General features: G+C 40.0%; 1 protein-coding gene across 3 annotated transcripts in view; it reads left to right on the top strand.

Moving 5' to 3' along the window:
* Positions 1-13,145, top strand: part of znf385b (zinc finger protein 385B) — a 65,763-nt gene that overhangs the window by 38,805 nt on the left and 13,813 nt on the right. For all 3 annotated transcript variants that reach the window (XM_084908797.1, XM_084908795.1, XM_084908796.1), the window contains exons 5-6: positions 12,358-12,494; positions 12,635-12,745. In XM_084908797.1, coding sequence (XP_084764923.1) covers positions 12,358-12,494; positions 12,635-12,745 — 248 coding nt within the window. The remainder of the gene's footprint in view (positions 1-12,357; positions 12,495-12,634; positions 12,746-13,145) is intronic.

Genomic DNA, 13,145 nt, shown 5'->3' on the forward strand with positions numbered 1-13,145 from the left:
GCTCATCACCATAGAGCATCGTGTGCTTAGGAGACAAAAACACACACAGTAGATTCCCTTTACCACTGCAAACATGTCTGGTTTGATTTATGCAGATCAACCTTTCTTGGCAGTGTCCACAATCTGTGGACTGCAGTACTGTGCAAACGTCTTGACTCACCCCTCATTCTTTTATATGTTGCTTCCAAGAAGCCAGACTTGCTTGTAAATTTTTTTTAATGATCTCAAGTAATAGTTCTTCAAGTTTTTTGTGTTTTTCTTTGGACATTAGCTGCTTTCCCCTCTTATTTCCAGTCCAGTCTTTGAACCTGACCATTTTCAGAGAAACAATGACTTACAAATCATTCAAGCATGGAAAAGACGCCTAAATCAAGGGACGAACCACTTTTGTGCTGGTTCATCTTAGCAAAGAACCAAATTTAAATTATATCTTTAAGCACTTTGTTACTAGCAGCCTGTTGCAAAAAAACTAGAATTTATCCAGTTTGACAAGCATGAAATAGCATTTTTGCACCAACAAGATGATTTCCAAAGAGCTATAGCCAAAACCTTGGCATGTCTCATCATGGTATGCAGTGTGTCCTTTAAAAATGTGAGGAGGCTAGAAAAGTGGAGGATGAAAGAAGATGCAGCATTCCTAAAAAACTATCTACAGCAAATGAACAGTATCTGAAAGTGATGTCCTTAAAGGCTTAGGTTCATAGATTTAAGTCTGTTCTCATTCAAATGAGATAGTTCCACCTGAATAAATATTAAATCTGACACCATAATGGTTTCTAAGTTATCTGAGGCCTTTCTCTGTGGCGTGTGGATGTTCTCCCTTGGTGGGTATCCTCCCACAGTCCAAATACATGCATGCTAGGTTAACTGCTGATTCTAAATTGACTGCAGTTGTGAATGTTTTTGCGTTTTGCATTTTGTCTCCATCTCCATGCATGCAGTAGACTGGTGACCTGTCCATGGTAAACCCCACCTCTTGCCCTATGGCAACTAGATTTAGCAGGTAATGGTATATATAGATGTGCTCTGGCGAGGACTCTGAGGTTTACTGCTTTTGTTTTATTTAGTTAGCTGCATCGACTGTCCTACTGTAGTGTTTTTATTGCTTTCTAGCCTCTAGCTGAAGTGAAAAGGTGTCATTTGGGAAGTAATACAAGAGTACATCATCGACTTAACTTCACATTGATATCTGACACCCTTGATCTCTGGTGGCTGCACTAACAGGTGGGTGATGAAATGGAGATAAAGTGAAGAGTCTGAGGAGTCTGTTTTTTAAGCTGTGTTATAGGGTAGCTTTTGTTGCTTTAGATTTCATTCATGATGTAGATATTAAAGTTTCACAATCTTGTCGCCAGCAGTAAAAAATATACTAGAAAAATATTTTTGAGAGGGCTACAGATCATATAAAGAAATACTGTTGCGGCTCGTCTCGCAGCTAATTTCAAAGTAAAAGTCTTTTGTCTCGTGGTGTTTCTTTTTAGGGTTGCAGAAAATGATAATTCTTAACCTTTTAAGATTTTAATAAAAGTGACCTTTCCCTAGCACTGCCCTCAGGATAAGCTTTACATTTTCAGCCCCCACTATAGAGTCTAAGGAATTTTCTCCTGCAGGTGATTGTGCTGTTATGTTTCTGTCTGTTTCTACTGTTTTCTCTCGAGTCTCAGACGGGAGCTCTCCTGTCTGCTTTCATATTCTTGATTGGTCTGCTCTGGGTGTGTTTGTCTTCTTTTTGGATGAAGAAGGTTCTGAACATGACCTACTTACACACACACACAGACACACAGACACACACACACACACACACACACACACAAGCTTGTTATGCTAATGTTTGTGTTTCTCTGCATAATAATAATGCAGTGTGATGTCTAATGCTGCCGTCAGCAGATCCACACTCTGCCTATGTCCCTCCACAGCTCGTTCTCTGTGGATAAGGAATGTCTAAGATGCAGATGAAGGTAGTGAGACGAGTTCTCCTCCCAAAAGGATCAGTGGTGTATTAATATCCTGATACTTTCAGGCTTCATGTGCAGCTGCAGTGGTTTCAGCTGCAGGGTTTTCTGCAGTGGGAAGCAGGTGACGGATACTGTACTGTAAAGGATGTCCTGAGGCGGAACTCCGCACATAGGGGCTCCACTCGTAGGCTGCTCACCTGAACCTCTTTAGTGACACATGAGTAGAAAGTGGGGGAGCAGGGCAGGCAGGTTTAGGACCTAAGGATGCAGGATACGGGACTTCTGAGTAGAACTGAAAGAAAACCTTTATTGCGGGCTGATCTTTAATAAAAAATTCCTAAGTAATCCAACAAGAAACAGAACCAGGGAGAAAAAAACATCCCAGAAAATAGGAAATGTATACCTTCATAGAATACAACCAAAACAACCAAAAGAAGCAAACTAAGGACTTAAATATCCACATGAGGTAAGAGCAGAGTGGAGACGCCTGGGGAACACAGCTGAACAGAATCCAACTAATGAGTCAAGGGAAGAAAAACTGAACGTAACACACACGGGATGAGAGACTATCAAAATAAGATAGAAAACCAACAAACACAGAGACAGAAACCCTGGCTGCTACTAATGATGACATTCATAGCTGCTAAGCAAATATAGAAGTCGTGTGTCATGGTTGGTACATACATACCATAACATAACATAAAACATTATGACTTCATTGTTTTCATAATTACCAACAGCTTCAAAATTAAGTCACAACTGCTGCAAACAAACCAATAGATACTGATTGCACATAGGGCTGGGCCATATCATACCGTTCACTGTAATACCGGTATAATGTTGGGCAACAATAAGAAAACGAAATATGGGTAAAACGCACATGTGCAGTGCCTTTGTTTTCATACGCACATGGCGGAAAAAGCATGGCGGAGAATGAGAAGGGCGAAAGTGGATCGTTGAATGAAACGGATGAACCAGAATTGGTTTGTAAAAATGCTGCAACTTCAGTGGTGTGGAACTGATTTAGCTTTCGTCCGTCAGATATACAACAAAGCACTATTTTTGGTAGAGCATGCTAGCGGGCCGTCGTTATTACCGTGTTTTTTGGAAAATACGGCACACTTAAAATCAATCCTTTGATTTTTCTGAAAGTCGACAGTGCCCCTTATAATCCTGTGTGCCTTATATATGAATTCTGGTTGTGTTTACTGACCTGAAACGATTTTATGTGGTAGACGGCGCTCGAAAATCTGTCAAATGCTTTAGTACGACTTTGCTAAGCTACGAACCCGCACCGCTTGATGGATTGTCGGAGCATTACGGCTATCGTAGGGAGGAGTCTCGCGGAGTGATACGTACTGTGCTTCAACATAATATTACCGTATTGTGTGTGTATAACCTCTTTTTAAGTTTTGTGGATATTATACATGGTTATGCTGAGGATGTGTCGGCCAATTTCCACTGGAAATGCCTTTTGGTTAAACTGTCAGCAAGGAATTTGTATTTGCACTGTTACATTTTTATATAACTTTAATGCACATAAAAAACAGCTGCTTGTTTAAGTGAAAATACATTGATGGTTTGTTTTTTGCTCTAATAAAGTTGTGGAGTTGTAAATATTTTGTCTAGTGTCAATTATATCGTCAGTTATATCGTTATCGCAAATTTTCAAATGTATATCGTGATAAATATTTTTGGTCATATCGCCCTGCTCTAATTACACAGACAATATAAAATCCTTTAATATCAGTAATCTGTATTTGCCTACTGCCTCAGATGAAAATGTCTGTTATGTTGAATGCCTGTGTTAGATGAGCGCAATAAATTGTTTGTTCAACAGGACATCATTTGTTCCAGTGCAGGCTGTCACCAACATATATACATAAGATATACATGATAAACAGTTGGGACTGGTGCGACACAACGCCCATGATGGAGTTTTGAATTAATGGGCTGGTATTTACAGTTACGTTGCTAACTTTTTAGACAAAAACACATTTCTGTAATTTTACATCTGTATACCACCACAGTGGATTTTAAAGCAGACAGCTACTTTCAGCTTTAATTTAGTAAATTGAACAAAAATACTGCAGTAACTGTTAAGGAATCACAGCCACTTTTAGACGTAGACATGTTTTCAAAGGCTAAAAAAGTAATCAGACAAATAAAGCCACTTCACTGGTGCACAGAAACAAAATTGCAGAAGTCGTGTTATTGTCTAAGAAGTTACAGATCTAACTGTATTCAGTGGTTTTCTACTGTAACTGAGCACCTAAGGCCCTACTAGCTGCATCAATGCGCTGCTTTATTCTATGCCTTTAAGCACCTACTAATTATCACAAACATACTCAAACTCTGATGGATGCTTTGGGAGCAATTTGGAGTTCAGCGTCTTGTCCAACGACACTTTGACGTGCAGACTGGAGGATCGAACCACTGACCTTCTGCTAAGTAGAGGACCTGCTGTGCCTCCTGAGCTGTAATTGAGAGCACATTTTTGCACTGGTGGGGTATCCTTTAACTGCAATGCTTTTTCCCCCCAGAATTTTCCATTTCTGTTGGGAACGTCGCTAAAACTTTCCCACTCCAAACTTGAATGAGCCAGCATTTCTTTTATCTAAATAACAACATATCAAACACATGGTTACTTTTACTCATTGCTTCTGCTACTGTCGTTATTTTGATGTCGTCACATGAGCTTTCGCTGCGTCTGCACAGGTAGCCGATAGCCTGGCAGCAGATTCCCAGTTTCTTTTGCGCTACTGCAGCTAAAATATTTGAGTTTCTAAAAACGCCATAAGCCCTTATTCCATTTTAAGTTAGCAAAGGGACTTGCTTTTTGTCACCAGATGGGGAGGCGGGTGATTTCAGTGTGACTGTGTAAAAAGATTTATGTCCACACAACATGAGTAATATACACTCACGCAGACACACACACACATACCCGTGGTAACCGTAGACGTGTGAACCGGCAACTGCTCTGATCTTATCTCACACACACACACACATGCACACACAGCAGTGACTGCAGCGGGGTAATGTAATCTTTAATCCTCCGGTATAATCTGTAAGTAGTGTGTGTGGTCGTCTTTTCTTTCTCTCTCTCCCTCGCTCTCGCTCTCTCGCTCTCATCCCCAGGGATAGAGTTACTTGTCTCTAGAGGAAATAGCAGCAAGGGATTAGGAAGTAACACACACACATAGAGAAACACACACCTGACGTTGAGGCTCGGGGGTCCAGATAGCGATGACACATGCCACTCTTGTTCCAGTCACCTGATACGTTCCCTCTCTCTGTCTTTCTCGCTCTCTCTCTCCCTAACACACACACACACACACACACACACACACACACACACACACACACACACACACACACACACACACACACACACAGAGTACATGGTGGGTGTGTTTGGCTGTTTGCATGTTTGTTAAAAGACTACAGCAGTGTAACACGGATAAGTAGAGTCAAACTGAATAAATGCAGAAGGAAGAGGAAGAAAAGTGGGAACTAAAACATCAGGACTGAGATTAAAAAAAACCCACCCCCAAAAACGACATCTGGCTCAGGTAGGACCCGTCAGTTGGTTTAAATCTCAAATAAATATCTCGGTCTTCACTGCCATCTCCATCGACATCCTCTCCTCCTCTTTCATCTTCATCACATCCTGCAGTGTGGAGTTACTTTAGCTCCGTCCATTCTAATAACTTTAGGGTCTGATTAACAGCACCAGATGTTTCTCTTTAGTCTTCTGAGCTGGATGATCATATGTAGAGTGAAGCTGCATTAACAGTGTGGATAAAGACATACTGAAGATTACATCACTGTTCCCCGTCAACATCCACGAGGAACAGAGCCTCATGGATGTTGACGAGGAATTTTCTGGAACACCAGATTAGTGATGAAGATGGCACGAGCTTATAACATCGGAGAATAACATTCTCCGATGTTATATTCCTTTTCCGTTTGTCTTCTGTCTCTGACGAATGCATCTAGGACTTTTTTTTTGTCTTTTTAACAGTGGCTTTGCGTCTGTTTATGGCTATGGATATTACACACCTATGATGGACACAAGGGGAATCTTTACTGCAAAGATAACACTGAGCTGTCTTTATAATGAAGTCAAATTAGCCAAGCTTTACTTAGTCTAGTCTCAACAATACCACTATTGTCAGATACTATTTCTAATGCAGTTTTGAGACCTTGATAAACCTTGATAATGCTAATGTGAAGACCAACCACAGTTTAAAATAAGGTAAGAGAAAACGTTCTTTATTTAGCTCAGATTTGATAAGTTCTTTTGTTACATCAGTTAATATAATAACAATAATAATTATTATTATTATTAGTATAATAATTATAATAAAAACAAGTAAGGAACTAAGGAACAGGTAAGTAATCACACAGCCAACATTCATGCTGCTGCTCTGTAATCCTTCTGTCACATTTATAATAGGTTTATCACGTCTTTATCACGCTAATGTCAAGTTGTCACAGCTAAGACATCTAAGTTTGCATTAAGAATGACTAACTAACTAAATGCCAGTGATCGTCATACAAATCTTAGACTGTATATAAAAGATAGACATAGCCACCGTGATATCACAGATTGGTCTGACTGTCGCTATCTTGGTTAGCAGACTACATCCGTATACTGTCTGTATGCTGTCATCACGCAGACACCGATACCTGCTATTTAATGCTAAGATCCTAATAAACTGCTAAAACTTTACTGGCCAAAACTAGAGCACAGATGTCTTCGGCTGGCTGATTGGTATTTGGTATTGGTATTTACATTCCAGTATTCATCAGGAATTGAATGGACGTGACAATGGGATTGACTTGTCCTACAAAAAAGCACAGATCCTTTTGAAATATATGTTTAGTAATTGGGAAAAAAAATCTTTTTGACAAGAAAAGAATTGTAAACAGAAATCCTTCCGTATTAGTGGCTCAGCAGTGCTCCTTTCCACACTCTCAATCACTATACATCAGACTCTCGTTCACTATAAATCAGTCTTTAACCTGCTACAAACACCAGAAATGCTCTGTGTATCAATTTATGCTGCTACTGTAAGCAAAAGGTTGTGTGCAGCTCAGCCGCTCCATTTGGATTTATACACCAGGGGCATGTGACTGATTAAATATCAGCCACATTTTTCAGTAACCACACCCACTGGGCACAGAGCTGCCCGGGTCAGATCACTTACAGGAGCCGCAGTCTGCAGCTCTCTGTGCAGCAGAGCACCGTGCAAGGTTTTCGTTTCTCATGTCTTTATCATATGAGCCTCCAAGCAGAACTAACTGCGAGCGTAAATATGTGTTTGGATGTGTGTGTGAGAGGTGTGAATGCCAGAGATGACCTTGACTGCAGCCAGAGCCATAAATCTCATTGCTGTACGGGGAAACTCGGCTGACCAGCAGGAAGCTGGATGCTACAAATGAATAAAGGATCAGAATCAGTTTATAGGCAGCTTAATCTCAGCAGCTGCTGATGTCAGCAAAGGACACGCCAGGAGAGACGCTTTGATCATTTAAAATGTTTGGAGCTCTGACATGGTGTGATTTCTACAGAAATTTAAGACAGGAATTTTGTAACTTCAGTGCTATTGCTCTAATTAGAAGATAAGAGAATTCCTGAATGTACACCTTTGACCTATAACGAGCGATCTGCACATTTCTAACCTTTGAGTGGAACAGAGGAAGCTACCATAGCTCACTAGCACCCTCCAATCATAGTGTACCCACACAGAATATTTGATTTATTTTTGATGACAACAGCTTCTTTCAGAAGTGTGTGGGTGGTTTCAGCTTCCTGACTTTCCTGTTAGCTTAGTTACAATTTTATTATTCACAGAGTCCTTTGGCCTCAAGCCAATAATACTCTGTAAGTATGGATTTACTGGAGCTGTTTCTTCCTTTTGTCCCTCACTTTGCAGAGTTTGACACTAGAATTGCTACCTAGCTAGCTGGCATGTAGCTGAAGGTGTAGAGAAGAAAAGAGGGAAGTTCAAAGCTGATAAAGCAGCTCAAGAAAACGAAACAGTAGCAACAGATAATGAGCTGCACGCCTTCTGTTTTCTCAAGACTGTGAATAAAATTAATAAATAACTGTCAATTATTGTTTAACCTGAGACATTCATTGTGTCTCAAGTGGATACTTTTTTTCTCAGATTGCTCACGTTTTCTTCTTTTTCTTCCTCCCATCATTATTATTATTTGTAGTAGTCGTAGAAGTTTGAAGAGGTGTGTTTACATTTTATAAGACCAAGTAGTTTTCATCAAAAGTTTATATACATGAACACACACATATGCATATACGCTGTTTGTGATTGAGACCCACTCTCAATGCTGACTTGAGTGTTATTAATTAGCTCTCCATCTATACCTACAAGAAATCACAGTCTATTTCACCAAGAAGCGCAGATGACTTTGGTGCTTTCTGGAGTGGATTTAGCTGGTAGCTTCAAGTATCCAACCAAACTGGGCAGTTCCACTTTTACTGGTTTAATCCACTCAGATCCAGTTCTAGTGTTAGACTACTCTAATTTGCTTAGTTAGTTAGGTTCCAGTTTTAGGTCATTCCAAAGTGGTAGGTGGTAAGTCTTCGGTGTAAGTCTTGGCAATTAAGAGTATTTGCCATTTGACAGCCATTTTGGTCACACCTCTGGGGCGTTATTTGGGTAAAGGCCAGAGAATCATATCTTTAATTTTCGTATTTACTGGGACATAAAAGTTGCATCTACTGAGACGCCAGCCAAATCAGGTTAGAAAACATTGCAAGATATCATATACACAGCTACAAGACATTATGACTTAATTTGAAGCTCAATTCTCAGTGCCAACGCGGTCCATCTTTATGGCTGAAGCGTTCAACAAATGCCGTGCTAATTTAAATTCTGAATATGGTCAGCCAAGAAAAACAATGTCTTTGCTGCAAATGGCAAGCATATCTAACCACCACAGGGAGCATATCTATCCTGCCACCACAGAGTTTAAACAGTTCTGAACCGTTGCTGTGCACATGCATCAGTGTAGCAACACGATTGGCTCCAATGTTCCCCAGTTCAACTGTTGATTGGACGTTTTGGTGACCGGGGCAGAAATGTTACAAAATTCCCTCATAGATTTCTATTTCTCTTTATCTCATGATTTCTCTGGTTACAATTTCAGTGTCAGACTAAGTGACTTTCCGTCAGTCACTTTTATATTAGGCGCCAGTCTAAATTGGTCAGTGTTATTATGAGACAGGTGCAAACCTGCCAGCTCCAGTTTGAAGCGTCTCAACTTGTCAGCTTTTTGTTGCTTGTCCCACTTTGCAAAGTTGCACACTGCGAATGGAAATAGTTTATTTAAAGAATCTTGTAAGAAAACTTTTTGCGTGTTTGTTTACAGCTAGTACCGCATCTCGGGGATCTTTTGACAAATCACCAACAGCCTGAAATAAAGCTGACTGGCTCATTAGTTTGCTGTTGGCCAGTTTTCATGCTGGTTTATGAAGTGTTTCCATGGGAGTGCAGTAGCAGATGTTTAGATCAGTATTTTTAGCAGCTTCTTAGAACAGCAACTTAGTGTAAGGGAGAAGGGTTACTGTGTGTGTGTTGTAACCAGATCTCAGAGGACAGAAGGACAGAATTAAGACCACTCTCTCAACACCCTGTTCATCATACTCACACATACTGAAAAATATCTTCAATTCATACCAATCATGAGTGGTCTACACCAGAGGCTAACAAGTAACTGAATTCAGCAGGTACAGTCACAACATAAAGCCAACATATATTTGCATCAGGAAACATTAAGGCTAGAAAAATAGTCAGCCAGCTTAAGATACAGGATTTGTAAAGGCTTAAAGGGTCCTCAAAAAGTCCTCCAGGATGTCAAAAGGGTCCTTGAAGAAGGTTAAGCCATCCTTGAGTAGTTTCAGGGAGGTCATAAAGAGGTTTCTGTTGTCCTTTAGGGAGTTTCACCATTTCTTTAATATGACTAGAGGACTGCAAGATCTCTATTGTCCCAGAATTCAGGAGATGTCACACCTCAAAAAAACAAAAAATCAAGTAAAAATAGAGTTTAATGCTAATGCGATCACTGAAAAAAGAAAGGTGCTGGTTGAGGTTGAGGAGGAAGAATGCTTAGGCTTTCTTGAAGTGGTTTCTGTGGTTCAGCTTGTTTTTAATGTTTTTTTTAAAAAGAAAGTTTCTCAAGCATTTTTTCACGTGGCATCGGTGGTGTTTGAAGAGGCTCCAGTGGTTCTCCTGAGTGTTTTTTAGGTAACCTTAACATCGTGGCTTTATTACATGTTAATAGGCTTTTTAAATTGGCTGAACTTATCATCAAGGTGGTCTCAGTGGTGCTTAAACAAGCTCTGAAGGCATTATAGCGGCGCATCTGAAGGAGCTCCAGTATGACGCAGTAAGTTAACAAATATTTTGGTTGTTGTAGTAATGACGGTCTGCAGGACTTCTTTTTTGTAACCGATCCACCAAGCTGACACAATAGGCCACATTTAAAAATAGACACTAATGTGTATTTACTATCATAAATAACCCCCCGGATCCAGATCGTGATCTGAGCCGTATCTGCCCACCTTCACATTCGATTACAACACCGTCTCATGTTGTTCTGAACTTAATAATCAGCTGTAGTTATAAATACAGACACTGACTCACAGTGCTGCTATATGAGGATAAACTTAGAGAGTCAGCAGCCTGGCACACAGCTCTTCTACAGCTAGCCTAATGTTACACACACACACACACACACACACACACACACACACAAACACACACACACACACACACACACACACACACACACACACACACACACACACAGTATTTAAAGTCTGGGTGGAGCTATAGTGAATTTTTTGTTGGTTTGTTCTGAATAAGATTAATACATTGTGACTGGTTTAATGTGTTGTGGATCACAGTCAGTTACAGCTCATCAGAATAGATTATAATAGGTCTTAAAGTAGAGTTGTATTTCTATATTTTATTTCTAATCTTTTATAATGGTACAATTAGAGTTCATGTAGAGTGGATGTAAATGGGTTATAGTGCTCACATGGATGCATTAGAAGTCATAAAGAGTTGGCCAGACTGTTATTTAAAATGGGATATAATCAGGTTTACCTTCATTACATTACACTGGACATATGCACTAAACCAACATGACCAGAAACCACCTCCTACTCCTCTTCTTCCACCGCCTCCCCCTCCTTCATCAGGCCTGATTCAGATGGCATCAGCGTTTCCACCCACACACTGTTGTTACAAAAGATTTCACTGCAGTGCTTTGACATGCTGTAACTTTAAACATACACAGAATAATATGCTTCTCTGCATCAGGTAACTAGCATGAACTAGCAGCAGCAGGTGGATTCAAACATCTTCAACTGTTTTCCTAAAATTGCTCACATGTAACCACCCTCCAAATAATCCACTGCTAATAATTCATGGCAGATTTAGAGTACTCAAGTTTTGTTTGTTGAAGAAATGTTTTGTAATAGTTGTGTATAGTGTGATGTGGTCAGCTTGGATTCTGCGTGAGCTCGGTTAGTGTACTTCCTGCCTTTTGAAAGTTTACATGTCTTTCTGGCTGATTGGCAGCTGGACACGTGGACTCATTATGTGAGCCAATCGTTCACCCTCTCTTCGCTTTGTCTTTCTGTATTATTGCCTCTCTCTGCCCCGAGCAGCTGCAGCTCCATATGTTCTGTATCCATATGTTAGGTACTGTTAAGCAGATCTGCTGCTCAGGTTTCCAGGTCGTAACTCCAGAGATATCAAAGATGGGCTCCCTTTGTTTGCTCTTCAGAGAATATGCCAAGAAGTGTGTCTTTCTCTTTAACAGGCACAGCTTTAGATATATTTCCTGATCCTTACAGATGGTTAATTTGACAAAAGGCTATTTATGAAATCATTATTCAACAAATTTTTGGATAAAAGTTCTTAAATGTATTAATAAATGTAATTTAATTTCACCTTCATAAAGTGTCAACAGACTAATGACAAAACAGCTGAGGAATCATTATTAAAACTCAATATTGGCCAGTATTTTTTAGCCAAAAGGGACCAAACTAAATCCATAACATCATAAAATGGCTCACCCGTTTTATGTAGCGTGAATACGAGTCAACCAGGGTTTTTTTCTGGATTCATTTCTAGATGTTTTCAGTATGGAAAAATATAAGTATATCCTTATTTTCGCATTGTGGTGTGACTGTAGCAACTCTGTGAAGTGAAATTTGGGTCAATATAAGTTTCAGCTTCATCCTTAAAGCAGAAACTCTGCCCTGCAAACCTTTGTGTTGTTGCTATGTTTGCTATGTTTGTTTGAAGTGTGTGAAAACAAGGGTATTAGAAATCAATTATTTAAACTCCGTGTCTGTTCCCAGGAAGTGGGAGTGGTGCAGTGGGCGGAGCGTTGCCAGGTCTCATAGGTGCCACTGGTCCCTCAGTCATGATGAAACCCTTTCTGCCGTTTCCTGTTGAGACAACGTCACCAGTTGGACTTTTCCCAAACTTCAACACGGTAGGTGTGTGTGTTAGCGACAGGTGAGCGTGTGTCATAGCTGCAGGTCAAATAGATTGAACAAAAAAATCTTTCATGGTGTCATCAGTACTTGGGTTGAAACAAGCTCGTGACCTCTGACCTCTGTGTGTCTCACTCAGATGGACCCGGTGCAGAAGGCTGTCATCAACCACACCTTTGGCGTTACCATGGTACCTAAAAAGAAACAGGTCATCTCCTGTACTGTCTGCCAGCTGAGGTTCAACTCTGATGTAAGTGTGTGTGTGTGTGTGTGTGTGTGTATGCGTGTTTTGTTTCTGGTCGATATACAAGATATAAATATAAATGAAGTGTTTGCTTATTAATACATTTACAAGTTTGCTAGAAAAAGTTAGCACTGTATCTTAGAAATCTTTGCTCATTAGCACCTAAAGCCTGTGAAACTGAATTAGTTTTGCAATCATAAATATAATTCAGCACATCTAAAATTAACATTTGCCATGCAAGCTAATCTGAGCTTGCTGTTAACGACCGCATTTCAGTCCTGCGTTTTTATGGGATCTGATCCTGAAAATGAACAATAACAAAAAACTGCTGTTTATTGTCTGACTTTTAAATTTTCACTGGCGTTACTGTGGATGGAAGTTTATTCTCAAGCAGTTTATAGTTAGT

Source organism: Perissodus microlepis, chromosome 16, assembly GCF_051167445.1.
Source record: "Perissodus microlepis isolate ML-2025 ecotype Zambia chromosome 16, ASM5116744v1, whole genome shotgun sequence".
Taxonomy (NCBI): domain Eukaryota; kingdom Metazoa; phylum Chordata; class Actinopteri; order Cichliformes; family Cichlidae; genus Perissodus; species Perissodus microlepis.